This window comes from Stomoxys calcitrans, chromosome 3, assembly GCF_963082655.1.
Source record: "Stomoxys calcitrans chromosome 3, idStoCalc2.1, whole genome shotgun sequence".
NCBI classification, from domain to species: Eukaryota; Metazoa; Arthropoda; class Insecta; order Diptera; family Muscidae; genus Stomoxys; species Stomoxys calcitrans.
The window spans coordinates 186,621,716-186,640,195 of NC_081554.1; the positions used below are offsets into that span (position 1 = coordinate 186,621,716).

Genomic DNA, 18,480 nt, shown 5'->3' on the forward strand with positions numbered 1-18,480 from the left:
TTTTGATGAAATTTGAGACAGTAAGTTGTGTTAGGCCCTCCAACATCCTTTTCCAATTTGGCTCACATCGGTTCAGATTTGGATATATCTGCCATATAGACCGATCTCTCGATTTGAGCTTTTGAGCCTATAAAAAGCACATTTTTTGTCCATTGTCGCTGAAATTTTAAATAGAGAGTTTTGTTAGGCCTTCCAACATCCTTCTTCAATTTGGCTTAGATCGGTTCAGATTTGAATATAGCTGCCATATAGACCGATCTCTCGATTTGAGGTTTTGGGCCCATAAAAGGCGCATTTATTGTCCAATGTCGCCGAAATTTGGGACATTGGGTTGTGTTAGGCCACTCGACATCTTTCTGTAATATGACATAGATCGGTTCAGATTTAGGTATAGCTGCCATATAGATCGATCTCTCGATTTATGATCTTAGGCCCATAAAAGACACATTTATTGTCCAATGTCGCCGAAATTTGGGACAGTGAGTTGTGTTAGGCCCTCCAACATCCTTTTCCAATTTGGTCCTTTTCAGATCGGTCCAGATTTCGATATAGGTGCCATATAAACCGATCTCTCGATTTAAGGTTTTGAGCCTATAAAATGCTCATTTTTTGTCCGATGTCGCTGAAATTTGGGACAGTGAGTTGTGTTAGGCCCTTCGAGATTCTTCTTCAATTTTGCTCAGATCGGTTCAGATTTGAATATAGCTGCCATACAGACCGATCTCTCGATTTTAAGTCTTGGCCCCATAAAAGGCGCATTTATAATCTGATTTCGCTGAAATTTGACACAGTGACTTATGTTATGCTTTTCGCCATCCGTTTCATATATGGTTCAGATTGGTCTATATTTGGTTATAGCTACCAAAAAGACCGATATTTGGTTCTACTAAATTGAACAGTGACTTCTACTTATTAGACCACTCAATGTCAGTGCCGAATTTGGTCCAAATCGGATCATTTTTCAATACAGCTGCTATGGGGGCATAAATTGTGCATTTATTACAGGACATGATGAAAAGTGGTTTACGTATATACCCGAGGTTGTGGGTATCCAAAGTTCGGCCCGGCCGAACTTAACGACTTTTTACTTGTTTTTTAATATATTTTTTTTAAAGTTTATTCTAATAGAAGATTATTTTCAATTTGTTGTCGTGATCGTCTTCGAACATTGGTTTCAAATTCCTATATATCTTTCCAAAATGGTCTGGTGCAGTTTAAATCGGTTCAAAATCTCTCAAGGCTTCCATGTCAAGAGATTTTTCGATTCATTCTTATCCAATTTTTTTTTCAATCATTTTCAATTTTCCAAATCGCCTTGTTAATGTAAACATTTAAACTTTTTCACACCCCTCAACCCCCAAAATGAATTTTTGATTTCCTAATGCTAACAAAAAGAGAAGATTTCTCTTAATGCGATAATCAAGGGCGTTTTATGTTTTCTCATCAAACTGTCCTTTGTGGTTAGCGAATGAAATTCAAAAATTAAATACAATGATGGAAAACATTAGAAAGGAATTTCGTTAAATGAAACAACCACAATAATGAAAATTAAACCACAGGAATTTTATTTATATACGCAAAAAAAAAGAATGCTAATAAAGAAACTTTTGCCTAGGCAGTCCTACAAAAGCTGAAGATGAAGGAACAAAAATGAAAAGAAGGAAAAACAAACGACCCATAATAATTATGAAACCGGAAAAGCCGGAAACCGCTCAGCAGGAAAGAAAGTAAAATTTCTATTAATAAAAATATAAAACAAGAGAGAAAAAAAAACCGCAAGAAGGATATCATCATGGCTAAGGTAGTCATGGTTGAGCGATTTATTGAGTGGTTTGGGGGGAGGTGGGCCCAAGGCGATAAGACAGACCCAGAGAACGACAACGCAAATTCCATGCGAAAGGCAAATTATTGGTTGGTGTTTATTTTAACAACTTTTCAAGGACTCTTTGGAGGGCCAGGAATATCCTTAACAGAAAGACAGCAAACGAAATGAAAACGAAGAACGGCAAAGAGCCCCATTCATGGCAACGCTTCACAGGAAACTTGTGTAGGCCAAAACAGACTCAAGCTAAGTTAAGGAAATTTTTATGTTTCCTATCCCTCTCCTTGACGCCACGAAGGCCACGCGGTAGTTACATCTGGAAGTTGTTATTCTGCTTATTATTAAAAATATGCCAAGAGCTGGCTGATGAATGACCGGTTGGTAGGTTGTTTGGCCAATACCACAATTATTTTGGAAAATATTAATTATGAAAATGGCTTAGCATTTGCCAAAATGCCATCTGCAGCTGAACTGATAACGCTATGGAAGAAATGGGAAATAATTTCGCTTTTTCCTCTTTGCCTCTCTTCATTTGCAGGTAATTAAAATGTTCCATAGGCAAATGCAAAGATAATTAGTTATGCTAAAACCTTTTGATTTTGATTTGCCCTAAGAGGTTTTATCAAGGGGTATAATTTTTTATTTCCTAGAATCTCACTTACATGTCTTTCCAGTGTTGAGGGCAATTGTTCTTTGCTTTTATGTTGCTGCTCATGGTCGATGTTTCGATAGAAGGCAGTTAAATTGGCGCCCAATCTTATGGTCACCTCATAGCGTGTCTTTCCCGAACGAGCTGTGAATGGTGAGAAAAAAGCCAAGTGTTTGAGTGAAGGGAAGTGTAAGGATTTAAAAAATGTTTGGTGGTGTTTCTTTCAATATTTCAGCTTACCTGAAGTTCTGCTGGTCTTTAACAAGGATAGTCCCAGGTCTTTGGAATTTTCAAAATCACATTCACGATGACAATCCAGGGCCGAGGAGTCCGAAGTACAGCCTAAAGAGGAAGAGAAAACAGAATACTGGTGTTAAGAAAATTATAAACGAATTTGCTTGGTTTTGACAATTATGAGCATAAACGGTTAAAAAATGAGCCTTTTATTGACTTAATAATCTGAATCAGGTGATCAGTCTATGTGGAAGTTCAAATGGGTTGCGATGTCGACCATTATCGTCTAGGATGTCAGGAAGTCCAATACAACACTCTGCCTCAAATGTCAACGGTTTTGGAAAAATGTTCCTTGCATGGGATAAAAGTCCTAAGTTAGGAGATCGGTCGAAAAGATGGGTTATATCCAACAGGTAAAATCGTGCTAAGTTCGGCCGGACCGAAACTAATGTACCCTCCACCCTTGATAGTATTTACCAAATTCTTTGAATTATTTTTTCAAACATATATAAGCTACAACAAGTTAATGACCAATATGGACCGTATTTATCATGCCGTACAAGCCATAACAAAATGTCAATTCCAAAATTTCAAATTAAGAGATAGGTTCATATGGCAGCTATATCAGGTTACCAACATCCAGGTGGTCCGCTTCGCTGTCCTCATTTTAGTGTAGTACATCCAAAAACCTAAGTAATCAAGATGTAATCGTATCCCAATTTAGAGAGTTTAAGATCAATCTGTAAAAAAAAGTATGATTTTGTATTTTTTTGGTTCCTAACTGCACGAATTATTGGGTTGCCCAAAAAGTAATTGCGGATTTTTTAAAAGAAAGTAAATGCATTTTTAATAAAGCTTAGAATGAACTTTAATCAAATATACTTTTTTTACACTTTTTTTCTAAAGCAAGCTAAAAGTAACAGTTGATAACTGACAGAAGAAAGAAAAAATTTGCCAACGCCGACTATAGGAAAAATCCGCAATTACTTTTTGGGCAACCCAATAAAAACAAATCTGCCAACCGCCCAATATTTACTGTCAAGGTGTAACCGTATCCCAATTTTGAGTGATTCAACTCAATTTGTAAAGAATGTTGTAATTTGTACGTTTTAGTACCCAAAGGTGCGATTTAGAATAATTTTCTGGTCATCCAAAATTTTGTAGTCAATGTGTACTTGTATCCCAATTTTGAGAGCTTTAGCTCACTCCGTAAAGAAAGTACCATTTTTTATAGTTGAATACCTAAATATTTGAATTTAGATATTCAAGGTACGTTTTCTTCCATATGTCGTTTTTTTTTTTTTGTCAAGACTGCAATAATGTTTTTCAAATTGCTTAGTTTTAGCCGTCCCCGTTCGCTGTAGGCGAAGAAAAGCAATTTCTTACTATTTTCTCTTTTTGGTATCAAAATGCACGAATTTTGAATGGATTATTTAGTCACCTATTATATATTTTCTTCTTATACCTACATGTCAAATTTCAGACCTCTAGCTTCATTTGTAAAGAATGTACCAAATGGTACCAATTTTGGTACAAAAATGTGAGAATGGTGAATAGATCATTTAGCTACCCATCATATATTTCTTAGTTGTAGCTTTAGACACCCATCATATATTTCTTAGTTGTACCTACATACCAAATGTCAGACCTTAAACTCCAACAGAACAGAAAGTACAAAATGGTACCAATTTTGTTACCAAAAAGTAACAATTGTGAATAGATCATTTAGACTTTCATCATTGATTTCTTAGTTGTACCTACATGCGAAATTTCGGACCTCCAGCTCCATCTATAAAGAAAGTACCGAATTGTACTAATTTTGGTACCAAAATATTCGAATTGTGAAAAAAAAACCATTTAGTCGCCCATCATATATTTCTAAGTTTAAACTACATCTCAAATTTCGCCACCTGTAAAGAAAGTACCAAATGATACCAATTTTGGTACCAAAATGTACGAATTGTAAAAAGCTCATAGTCACCCAACATATTTTTCCTAGTTGTACTTGTATACCAAATTTCAGACCACTAGCTCCATCTGAACAGAAAGTACCAAATGGTACCAATTTTGGTACCAAAAAATACGAATTTTGAATAGATCATTCAGTCATCTATCATTGATTTCTTAGTTGTACCTACATGACAAATTGCGGACCTCCAACTCCATCTATCTAGAATGTACCAAATAGTACTAATTTTGTTACCAAACTGTTCGAATTGTAAACAAGTAAAAGCGTGCTAAGTTCGGCCGGGCCGAATCTTATATACCCTCCACCATGGATCGCATTTGTCGAGTTCTTTTCCCGGCATCTCTTCTTAGGCAAAACAGGATATAAGAAAATATTTGCTCTGCTATTAAAGCGATATCAATATATGGTCCGGTTTGGACCACAACTAAATTATATGTTGCAGACCTGTGTAAAATGTCAGCCAATTCGTATAAGAATTGCGCCCATTGGGGCTCACGAAGTAAAATAGAGAGAACGATTTATATGGGATCTGTATCGGGCTATAGACCGATTCAGAACATAATAAACACGTTTGTTAATGGTCATGAGAGGATCCGTCGCACAAAATTTCAGGCATATCGGATAATAATTGCGACCTCTAGGGGTCAAGAAGTCAAGATCCCAGATCGGTTTATATGGCAGCTATATCAGGTTATGAACCGATTTGAACCTTATTTGACATAGTTGAAAGTAAAAATAAAATACGTCATGCAAAATTTCAGCCAAATCGGATAGGAATTGCGCCCTCTAGAAGCTCAAGAAGTCAAATCCCCAGATCTTTTTATATGACAGCTATATCAGGTTATGAACCGATTTCAACCATACTTAGCACAGTTGTTGGATATCATGACGAAATACTTCGTGCAAAAACTCATTAAAATCGGATAAGAATTGTGCCCTCTAGAGGCTCACGAAGTCAAGACCCAAGATCGGTTTATATGGCAGCTATATCAGGTTATGGACCGATTTGGACTATATTTGGCACAGTTGTTGGATATCATAACAAAACACGTCGTGCAAAATTTCATTCCAATCGGATAAGAATTGCGCACTCTAGAGGCTCAAGAAGTCAAGACCCAAGATCGGTTTACATGGCAGCTATATCAGGTTATGGACCGATTTGAACCATACTTGGCACAGTTGTTGGATATCATAACAAAACACGTCGTGCAAAATTTCATTCTGATCGGATAAGAATTGCGCACGCTAGAGGCTCAAGAAGTCAAGACCCTAGATCGGTTTATATGGGAGCTATATCAAAACATGGACCGATATGGCCCATTTACAATACCAACCGACCTACACTAATAAGAAGTATTTGTGCAAAATTTTAAGCGGCTAGCTTTACTCCTTCGGAAGTTAGCGTGCTTTCGACAGACAGACGGACGGATGGACGGACGGACGGACAGACGGACGGACATGGCTAGATCGACATAAAATTTAACGACGATCAAGAATATATATACTTTATGCGGTCTCAGACGAATATTTCGAGTAGTTACAAACAGAATGACGAAATTAGTATACCCCCCATCTTATGGTGGAGGGTATAAAAAATCATTTAGTCGCCCAACATATATTTCTAAGTTTTAACTACATGCCAAATTTCGCCACCTGCACAGAAAGTACCAAATGGTACTAATTTTGATACCAAAATGTTGGAATTGTAAAAAGCTCATAGTCACCCATCATATTTTTCCAAGTTGCACCTACATGCTAAATTTAAGTCTTTTAGCTTCATATGTAAAAAAAAAGTACCAAATGGTACCAATTTTGGTACCAAATTTTAAGAATTTTGAATAGATCATTTATTCACTCATCATATATTTCCAAGTTGTACCTTCATGCCAAATTTCAGAACTATAGCTCCTTCTGCAAAGAAAGTATAAAATGGTACAAATTGTACCAATCGTACGTTTTCTCCCGTTACCAGTACTATTTTTTCACCATATTTTTCTTTCACCCTCATCACTTAGCACCAAAAGTCTTTTAAATCAAATTTCAATATTCTACCTCTATCCATTCGCTTTGTACAAAGTTATCTCATTTCGTACCTTTTTGGTACTTTTTTTTGTACCTACATACACGAATTCCCAAAAACTCTTATAGTCACCCAATTGAGGTTGCCATAGTGTAACTAAGTTCCAAAATTCAGAGCTCTAGTTCAATTTACAAAGATAGTACCAAACAGTACCAATTGCGGTACTAAGCGTACTATTTCTCCCACTTGCGGTACGATTTTTTCAAGACGCTCTTTAATTTGAGCCCAATAACATAATTCTAGCCCTTTCCATTCGCGCTGGGCAAATATGCACCATTTCGTACTTTTTGGTACTTTTTTGTACCTAAACGTACGAATATCACCAAATCCAGTCTTATCCTGTGCATATGACCAAAGACCAACATTTGTGAAAAACTTGAATGACGAAATTAGTATACCCCCATCTCTTGGTGGAGAGCGTAATATCAGCATCGAAGGATGTTTTGGTGTCTAATACAACTCGCTTTACCAAATTTCATCGTTGTCGTGTCTAAAAGCGTCTCATGTACAAAATTTTACCACAATTGAACATCTGCCTGTATCTTGATCAAAACAATATATAGACAGACAGACAGAAGGACAGACAAACAGAGAGACAAATGGATGGACAGAAGGACAGTCAAACAGAGAGACATATGGACAAACAGAAGTACGGACCATTGCGTACTGAGGAACTTACAGACAGACATAGGGACAGGCAGACGGTCAGACAAACGACAGACAGACGGACGGACAGACGAAGACAAGCGACAGATGGCGGACAGATGGACGGACAGATGGACGGACAGATGGACGGACAGACGGACTTACAAACAGACGGATAGGCAGACGGTCAGACAAACGACAGATAGACAAACAGACGGACATAGAGACATGCATACTGACACACACACATACAGATAGACAGACAGAGTGAGCAGACGGGCGGATAGACGTGCGGACAGACATACGGATGGACGGACAGACAGACGGATGGACGGACAGACAGACGGATGGACGGACAGACAGACCGACGAACAAACAGACGGAAAGACGGGCAGACAGACCGACGAACAAACAGACGGAAGGACGAAAAGACAGAAGACGGACGGACAGACAGACAGACGGACAAACAGACAGACAGACAGACAGACGGACAGACAGAAGACGGACGGACAGACAGACAGACGGACAAACAGACAGACAGACAGACGGACAGACAGACAGACAGACAGACGGACAGACGGACAGACAGACAGACGTCAGACAAACGGACGAACAGACGGACGGACAGACAGACGGGCGGACGGACGGACAGATGGACAGACAGACAGACGGACAGTAAGACCGAAAGACAGACGGACAGACATAGCTTCTAACTCCACCGGGTCTAGTTCTTTCCCCGCTAGCATTCCACACAAATTTTCAATACCCCGTACCACAGCAGTGTTGTAGAGTATAATAAAATATAAATTAAATTCTCGGCTGACATTTGTCAAGAAATATTTTTCAAAGAAAAATGTAACGAAAATCTCTCTTTAAAAAATCTAAATTTTCAAAAACTTATTTCCTAGCATTTCCCTCAATCTTCTTTTCTTTCAATTTTTTTCCTTGCTCTTTGGCCATATGCCTTTCAAGGACATCTTCAAAGGCTAACAGTCCTTTTTGTCTACAAAAAATCGTAGATTTCCTTTGGGACTTCCATTTTAAATGTTCTCACCTATAATCTTTTGAATGCTCGGTTTCCTTTCAAAGAGATGAAGATGCAATTCACACCATTTGAAATCTGTCAGCTGCATTCAATTCCTCAACTTGGATACTCTATCATAGGTGAAAGGTGGATTGTGTGTCTCCTAAGCGAAAGGGATTTGGAAACAAAGTGATTTTTGTGAAATTTCAATGGAAAGAAATAAAAAAAGCAGAAAAAAATTTTTCCTTCCATTTTTGGGTAAAATTAGTTTAAAGCCTACTAGCAGTTGTTTAAATTTTTCTACATTTTTATACCCACCACCGAAGGATGGGGGTATATTCATTTTGTCATTCCGTTTGCAACACATCGAAATATCCATTTCGGACCCTATAAAGTATATATATTCTTGATCAGCGTAAAAATCTAAGACGATCTAGACATGTCCGTCCGTCTGTCCGTCTGTCTGTTGAAATCACGCTACAGTCTTTAAAAATTGAGATATTGAGCTGAAATTTCGCACAGATTCTTTTTTTGTCCATAAGCAGGTTAAGTTCGAAGATGGGCTATATCGGACTATATCTTCATATAGCCCCCATATAGACCGATCCGCCGATTTAGGGTCTTAGGCCCATAAAAGCCACATTTATTATCCGATTTTGCTGAAATTCGGGACAGTGAGTTGTGTTAGGCCCTTCGACATCCTTTGTCAATTTGGCTCAGATCGGTTCAGATTTGGATATAGCTGCCATATAGACCGATCCTCCGATCTATGGTGTTAGGCCCATAAAAGCCACATTTATTACCCGATTTTGCTGAAATTTGGGACAGTGAGTTGCGTTGGGACCCTCGACATCTTTCTTCAATTTAGCCCAGATCGGTTCAGATTTGGATATAGCTGCTATATAGACCGATTTCTTGATTTAAGGTTTTGGGCCAATAAAATGCTCATTTATTGTCCGATGTCGCCGAAATTTGGAACAGTGAGTTAAGTTAAGCCCCTTGACATACATCTGCAATATCGCACAGATCGGTCTAAATTTAGATATAGCTGCCATATAGACCGATATCTAGGTTTTAGGTTTTGGGGCCATAAAGACGCATTTATTGTCCGATGTCGCTGAAATGTGAGACAGTGAGTTTAGTTATTCTCTTCGACGTCCTTCTTCAATTTTGCCCAGATCGATCCAGATTTGAAAATAGCTGCCATGTAGACCGATCTCTCGATTTAAAGTCTTTGCCCCATAAAAAGCGCATTTATAATCCGATTTCACTGAAATTTTACATAGTTTCTTATGTTAGGCTTTTCAACATCCGTGTCGTATATGGTTCAGATCGTTTAATTTGTAGATATAGCTAGTGTACTTATTATTATTTGGTCCAAATCGGAACATGTTTTGATATAACTGATATGGGTCATAAGGTATGAAATTTTCACCGAATTTTGATGAAATGTGGTTTACATATATACCCGAGGTGGTGGGTATCCAAAGTTCGGCCCGGCCGAACTTAACGCCTTTTTACTTGTTTTAGTTTTCTTACTACTTGAAGTTTCAGCAAACCACCCTTTGTAAGGGCCTTTATGATCTAAGCAATCCTTTTGCGGGTTTATATTTTGCCCTACAGAAAAAATTTCATTTCTTAGCATAAACCCCTTCTACTTTAAAGCACATATTTCTTATAGAACCTTTAGCATCTTCACCGATTTATGCTTTGCATATCACTTGCTTTTCCAAGTGCATTTGTAATATGTCCTAGCGAATTTGTCCCATGTCAGCACTTGACAATGAAGAATTAAAGTACTCCCAAAACTGCGGTAAATTGATGTGTCACCCGTTTTAGGGGTTTTCTTGCCTTCACCCCAACATTCATTCAATCGATTTGAATTTTTTTGCACTTTTTACAGTTTTTCTACTTTTTTCCAGTTTTGGTTTTACCTATGCATATCCTTTTTGTTTTTTCGCTCTATGTTTTCCTTTGGATTCAAGTGGTTTTAAACTGGATTAAACGACTTGGAGTCAATGAAATTTTTTTTTGTGTAGGTGCACATGGAGGAAATTTTAATCCGCATGTGGGTTGTCAAACGCTTAAAATTGTGCCTTAAGCAGAAAATTAAAAAACATTATTTTTGACAAGAATTTTTGATAAGATTCTCTATGAAAAACTTTCATCATATTTTCTTTCTTAAAAAAAATAGGAAAAAAATGAAAAAAATGAAAAATTGTCGCACCGATTTTGCATAAGTGAGCTCGTAGTCCTATGCGTCCTGTTACTATACCGGAAGCTCGTAGCCCACGCTCTTAACAGGGACTGTGTCGACCCGAAAGGGATCGGGTTAACCAAGTTTGTTGACGGCTCGTAGCCCACGTTCTTAACATGGACTGTGTCGACCCGAAAGGGATCGGGTTAACCAAGTTTGTTGACGGCAGCCCTCTGGCTTTCACTGCCAAATAGTCCCATATCATCCCAACCCCTCTGGCTTTCACTGCGAAATCATCTGCTTTTTCATTCCCCCCTACTCTGTTATGGGCCGGCACCCAAACGATGTGGATCGTGCCGTTTACTGTCCATAAAGATATTCACACTCGACGTCCTTGCCTTAACACCACACCGCCTCATGCATTCCGGGACCGCCCGTATCTCGGCCTGCAAGACCGTATTATGATTAGGCAGTCCAAAACAGATCTCAGTCCCTGGGTTAACAATGTAGACCCTCAGACCCACTCTGTTCTCTAGCTTCGATCCATTCGTGTAACATGATATTTCAGGGTTCCGTCCATCCAAGAATGTGCCTCTGGCAGCAGTGGGTCGCACTCGACTTCAAGGTTCATCTCAGGTATCCGAACGGAAATCTCTCCACTACTTTCGAGGTTTCCTATCGTCGCCACGATTATACCACAAAGGTATGAGCTGCTCCCATCCATTCTCCCATCGCCTTAAGTCTCATAGCCGCAGTGGCTGCCTCACACGTAATCTGTATGTCAATGAGTCGGACATCTAGAATAGTCTCCAGTGTCCTAGTGGGCGTGGTCCTAATAGCTCCCCCTATGCTAAGACAGCATGTTCTCTGAACCTGTTGTATGGTCCTTATGTTGCACTTTTTCTCTATAGCAGTCCACCAAACTACTGAGTCGAATCTAAGTATAGGCTTTATCACGCTCATGTAGAGCCAGAGGCCCATGTACGTAGTGCCAAACATCTCTGAGCCTTCTCGGTACGCTCCTGAATGCGAAACTTCCAATTAATTTTCCTGTTTTATATGGCATAGTACCTCACAAATGTCGTCAGCATTAGGAGGGGAAAACCACCGCAAATAAACAAAGGCTATTGGATAAAAATTTTTATGATATTGGAGCTACATCATATTATGGACAATACATGGCTTAGAAGTTGGTGACTATAGAAGAAGTCATTGTGCAAAACTCCTGCCAAATCGGATAAGACGCCTATGGGGGCTCAAGCAATAATATCGCGAGATTGGTTTATATGGAAAGTAATTATCAGGTAATGAACTCATTTGAACGGGTAGGCGGGCGGACGGACAGATGGATGGGTGGGACAGACAGACAGAGGGACTGACAGACAGACAGACAGAGGGACGGACGGAGAACTCACTCACGGAAGGGTAGGCGGGCGGACGAACAGACGGAGGGATTGGACAGATACAGACAGAGGGACAGATAGACCGACAGAAAGATAGGCATACAGACAGACGGACGGACGGACAGACAGATGGACAAACAGACGGACGGACGGACAGACGGACGGACAGACGGACGGACGGACAGACGGACGGACAGACGGACGGACAGACGGACGGACAGACGGACGGACAGACGGACGGACAGACGGACGGACAGACGGACGGACAGACGGACGGACAGACGGACGGACAGACGGACGGACAGACGGACGGACAGACGGACGGACAGACGGACGGACGGACAGACGGACGGACAGACGGACGGACAGACGGACGGACAGACGGACGGACAGACGGACGGACAGACGGACGGACAGACCGACGGACAGACGGACGGACGGGCAGACGGACGGACAGACGGACGGACGGACAGACGGACGGACAGACGGACGGACAGACGGACGGACGGACAGACAGACAGACAGACAGACAGACAGACAGACAGACAGACAGACAGACTGACGGACAGACAGACAGACAGACAGACAGACGGACAGACGGACAGACGGACGGACAGACGGACGGACAGACGGACGGACAGACGGACGGACAGACGGACGGACAGACGGATGGATAGACGGACGGACAGACGGACGGATAGACAGACGGACGGACATGGCAAAATCGACATATAATGTCACGACGATCAAGTATATATATACTTTATGGGGTGGTAGACGCATATTTCGAGTAGTTACAAACAGAATGACGAATTTAGTATGCCCCCATCCTATGGTGAAGGATATAATGAAACAATTTTTGACAAATTTTAGAAAATTTTTGACAAATTTGACAAAATTTTGGAAAATTTTTTATTAGATTGTGGCCAAATTTTCTATTTGAATTTAACCTTGCTACTGTATAAACAATTTTAAAATTGTTCTTTGCCAAAATGAAAAGAAGCATTGAAGTTTGGAAACATTTTCTACAAAAATAAAATTCAGACAAAATTTTTGTTATTGGGTTGCCCAAAATTCAATTGCGGATTTTTTATATAGTCGGCGTTGACAAATTTTTTCACAGCTTGTGACTCTGTAATTGCATTCTTTCTTCCGTCAGTTACTTTTACTTTTAGCTTGCTTTAGAAAAAAAGTGTAAAAAAGTATATTCGATTAAAGTTCATTCTAAGTTTTATTCAAAATGGATTTACTTTCATTTAAAAAATCCGCAATTACTTTTTGGGCAACCCAATATTTTCATAAAAAACAAAATTCTACCAACAAAAAACGGTAAGAAAGGCAAAAGTCGAACGGTGCCTAATTCTGAAACACTTTTGATAGACCACGCCAGAAGTTTTCAGATGGGTTATTAAACAATCCGTATCATATTTCCAGCAAATTTGTTAAAACTGTAATAACTACGGTTCACAAATAACTTGGCCGATTTTTTTCTATTTAAATAGGCTTCGTGTCTAGGCCAAAATCATGCCCATACCAAATTTGACGACGATCTGGTGAAAATTTTACACAAATTAACATGGACAGACAGACATAGCTAGATTGAATCAGGAAGTGATTTTGAGTCAATCAGTATACTTATCAATGGGTCTTTTTCTCTTCCTTTTTGGTGATACGAACTAATTCACTAAGTAATAATGCCCTGTACCACAATAGTGGTGTAGGGTATAAATATTGAAAATTTTCTGTATAATTCCTAGAAAATGTCTGCTTGCTGCCCTTTCACTGCATTGTTAAATACTTTAAGAGAATTTCAGAGTTTCACTCTTCACTCTCTGAATAACATGGCAGAGCAACCATTTTAATTACTTGTTAACATAAAAGTACATGCAAATTGCCATTAAAAAATCGCCATTTAAAATAAATTGCAATGAAAAAGCCAACAATGAAAAAAAAAAAACAAAGAAAGAAAATCACATCCAAACAATTGACATTGTTTGTAGATCGCATTTAAAGGCGTTTCAACACATATTAACGATGAAAGGATCACATGAAGCTTTGATTTCGTCAGCACAATTGATTTTATATCGGAGAAACAAAAAGCCCCAAGCACACATGCACAAAAGGTCTTTAAGCTAATTCTTGTAGGTTGTCATTAATAACGAGTTGAGAGGAAAAATTGCATATTAATTTTTTTTACATATTATAACATTTTTTCATGTATGTCACATGGCTCGGTAGACATGTGGCTTGGGAATAATGGCTTTTATAATGAAACTCTATATCTGTGTTATAAAGAACACGACGAAAATTAATGGTTAATTGCACACAATTTTAAAAATTATACAATTTACATTATAACTATGAGGAAAGCTATAGCTGCTGAAGATAATTAATTAAACGAGTGAATTTTTCAACAATCGCTTAAAGAATGTAAGTCCTTATGACTTTAAGGCTTTTCAGAACTAACAACACAAGAGAAATTAAATCCATGGCAGCACTATGCTGTCCCATGTTGCGTATGATTGTTATTGCTAAGAGAAACAATATTCGTAGTACTCATACGCAATGATGTACGGCATACATACGGCATACATAATGTAATCGATTTTGACAAAATTCAATTTCTTATCCTTTTAGCCCTTCATGGAAAAGACGACCACGAATTGCTTAACATGTGAACTCCAGAACGAAACGGAATACAATTTCAAAGAATTTTAATACAAACCGATTTAAAAGGCATTTAGAGGTTAGTGTGCAAGGTTTATAAAAGCAGCCGGATGAAAATTAAAAGAGAGGACACTTCAAACAAGGATACTTCATATAATTTGGGGTTATACGAGGTATTCAGTGTCAAATTATAATTAAACAAGTAAAAGCGTCGGGGCCGAATCTTCTATACCCTCCACCATGGATCCGTTTGTCGAGCTCTTGCCACGGTATCTCTTTTTAGGCAAACAAAGGATTAAAGAAAATAATTGCTATGTTATTGGAACAATATCAAGTTATGGCTCATTTCAGACCATAATTGAACTGAATATTGGAGACCATAGTAGGAGTCATTGTGTACTATTTCAGCCAAATCTAATAAGAATTGCGCACTTTAGGGGCTGAAGAAGTAAAAATAGGGAGAACGGTTTATAGGGGCGCTGTATTCGGCTATAAACCGATTCATGCCATATTCGACACTTATGTTAAAGGTCATGAGAGAAGCCGTTGTTCGAAATTTTAGCCAAATTGGTTATAACATGCGCCCTTTAGGGGCTCAAGAAGTCAAGATCTTATATCGTTTTATATGGCAGCTATGGTTATGGACCGATTTCTTAACCATTCTTAATACAATTGTTGAAAGTCATAATAAAACACGTCATGCAATATTTCAGCCAAATCGGATAGGAATTGCTCCCTGTAGAGGTTCAAGATGTCAAGACCCCATATCGGTTTATATGTCAGCTATATCAGCTTATGAACCGATTTGAACTACTCTTAACACAGTTGTTGGAAGTCATAGCAAAACACGTCATGCAAAATTTTAGCCAAATCGGATAAGAATTGCGCCCTCTAGCGGCTCAAGAAGTCAAGATCCCAGATCGGTTTATATGGCAAATATATCAGATTTTGGACCAATTTTAATCATACTCAGCACAGTTGCTGCAAATCATATTAAAACTTCTCACGCAAAATTTCAGCCAAATCGTGTAAGAATTGCGCCCTCTAGCGGCTGAAGAAGTCAAGATCCCATATCGGTTTATATGGCAGCTATATCAGCTTATGGACTGATTTGAAATATTCTCAACACAGTTGTTGTAAGTCATAACAAAACGTCGCGTGCACAATTTCAGCCAAATCGGATAAGAATTGCGCCCTCTAGCGGCTCAAGAAGTCAAGACCCCAGACAGGTTTATATGGCAGCTATATCAGGTTGTTGACCGATTTAAACCATTTTTAACACAGTTGTTGGAAGTCATAACAAAACATTGCGTGCACAATTTCAGCCAAATCGGATAAGAATTGCGCCCTCTAGCGGCTCAAGAAGTCAAGACCCCAGACAGGTTTATATGACAGCTATTTGAGGTTATGATCCGATTTCAACCATACTCAGGATAGTTGTTGAAAGTCATAACAAAACACGTCGTGCAAAATTTCAGCCAAATCGGATAAGAATTGCGCCCTCTAGACACTCAAGAAGTCAAGATCCCAGATCGGTATATATGGCAGCTACATCAAAACGTGGACCGAAATAGCCCATTTGCAATCCCAACCGCTCTACACCAATAAGAAGTATTCGTGCAAAATTTCAAGCGGCTAGCTTTACTCCTTCGAAAGTTAGCGTGCTTTCGAAAGACGGACGGACTGACAGACGGCAGGATATGGCTAGTTCAACTTAGAATGTCATGACGATCAAAAACATATATACTTTAAGGGGTCTTAGACGAATATTTCGAGGAGGTACAAACAGAATAATGAAATTTATATACCCCCATCCTATGACGGAATGTATAAAAAGAAGTGTACGATTGCCAGCAGCCCAATTTAGGAAAGTTTTATGTGTATACGCACCATTGAAGGATGGGGGAATAGTCATTGTGTCATTCCGTTTGCAACACATCGAAGTATCGATTTCCGACTCTATAAGGTCTATATATATTCTTGATCAGCGTAAAAATTAATCTTAAACGATCTAGCCATGCCCGTCCGTCTGTTGAAATCACGCTACAGTCTTTAAACTAGAGATATTGAGCTAAAACTATGAACATGATTTTTTTTTGTCCATAAGCAGGATTAGTTCGAAGATGAATAATATCGGACCATATCTTGATATAGCCCCCATATAGACCGATCCGATTTGGGGTCTTAGGCCCATAAAACTACATTTATTGTCCGATTTTGCTTAAATTTGAGACAGAGGGTTGCGTAAGGCCTTTCGACATCCTTCGTGAATTTGGCTCTGATCGTATTAGATTTGGATATAGCTGCCATATAGACCGATTCTCCGATTTAGGGTCTAAGGCCCATAAAAGCCACATTTATTATCCGATTTTGCTGGAATTTGAAACAGTGAGTTGTGTTAGGCCCTTCGACATCCTGGATTAATTTGGCTCTGATCGGTTCAGATTTGGATATAGCTGCCATATAGACCGATCCTCCGATTTAGAGTCCTAGGCCCATAAAAGCCACATTTATTATCCGATTTTGTTGAAATTTGGGACAGGGAGTTGTGTTTGTCCCTTCGACCTTCTTCTTTAATTTGGCTCAGATCGGTCCAAATTTGGATATAGCTGCCATATAGACCGATCTGCCGATTTAGGGTCTTAGGTCCACAGAAGCCACATTTATTATCAGATTTTACTGAAATTTGGGACAGTTAGTTGTGTTAGGCCCTTCGATATTCTTCGTGAATTTGGCCCTGATCGGAAGAGATTTGGATATAGCTGCCATATAGACCGATCTCTCGATTTAAGGTTTGGGTCCAAAAAGGCGCATTTATTGCCCGATGTCGCCGAAATTTGATACAGTGAGTTGTATTAGGCCCGTCGACACCCTTCTTCGATTTGGCCCAGATCGGTCCAAATTTATATATATCTGACATATAGACCGATCTCTCGATTTAAGGTTTTGGGGCCATAAAAGGCTCATTTATTTTCCGATGTCGCCGAAATTTGGGACGGTGAGTTGTACTAGGTTCTTCGACATTTTTCTGAAACTTCGCCCAAATCGGTCCATATTTGAATAAAGCTGCCATAATTATTAAAGTCTTGGCCCCATAAAAAGCGCATTTATAATCCGTTTTAGCCGAAATTTGACACAGTGACTTATGTTAGGCTCTACGACATTTTTCTGCAACTTGACCCAAATCGGTTCAGATTTAAATATAGCTGCCATATAGATCGATCTTTCGATTTAAGGCTTTCGGCCCATAATAGGCACATTTATAATCCGATTTAACTGAAATTTGACACAGTGACTTATGTTAGGCTTTTCGACATCCGTGTCGTATTTGGTTCGGATCGGTTTATTTTAAGATATAGGTACTAAAAAGACCAATATTTTGTTATACACAATTGAACAATGAGTTGTACTTATTGGAATTTGTTCCAAATCGGCTGCTACCGGCCTTATGTATTTTTCACCGGGTTTTGACAAAATGGTGGTTTACATATAAACCTGAATTGGGGGGTATTCAAAATTCGACCCGGCCGAACTCAACGCCTTTTTACTTGTTTTTGTTTCATATTCGTTTAAAATTTTTGTGTGGGCAATTTTCTTTTTAAATCGGTCTTAAACACATTTTTTATCCCCACAATGCAGTTCCCTGGAATAAAAACCCATTTTCTGATCAAGGATAAAAAAATTATGTGCATTGAAATAAAAACAACAAAAATCCCTTGACATTTACCCAAATAAAAGTTCAACTAAAGGCCAGGCACATAGGTGCCTTAAACATTACACCCTCTCTCTC

General features: G+C 39.0%; 1 protein-coding gene across 1 annotated transcript in view; it reads right to left on the reverse strand.

Annotated features, from left to right (window-relative positions):
• LOC106092019 (uncharacterized) overlaps positions 1-18,480 on the reverse strand; it is a 471,923-nt gene that overhangs the window by 367,826 nt on the left and 85,617 nt on the right. Inside the window, exons 4-5 of the mRNA XM_059365737.1 lie at positions 2,712-2,813; positions 2,485-2,615 (exon numbers count right to left, since the gene is read on the reverse strand). Of these exons, the coding sequence (XP_059221720.1) occupies positions 2,485-2,615; positions 2,712-2,813 (233 nt within the window). The remainder of the gene's footprint in view (positions 1-2,484; positions 2,616-2,711; positions 2,814-18,480) is intronic.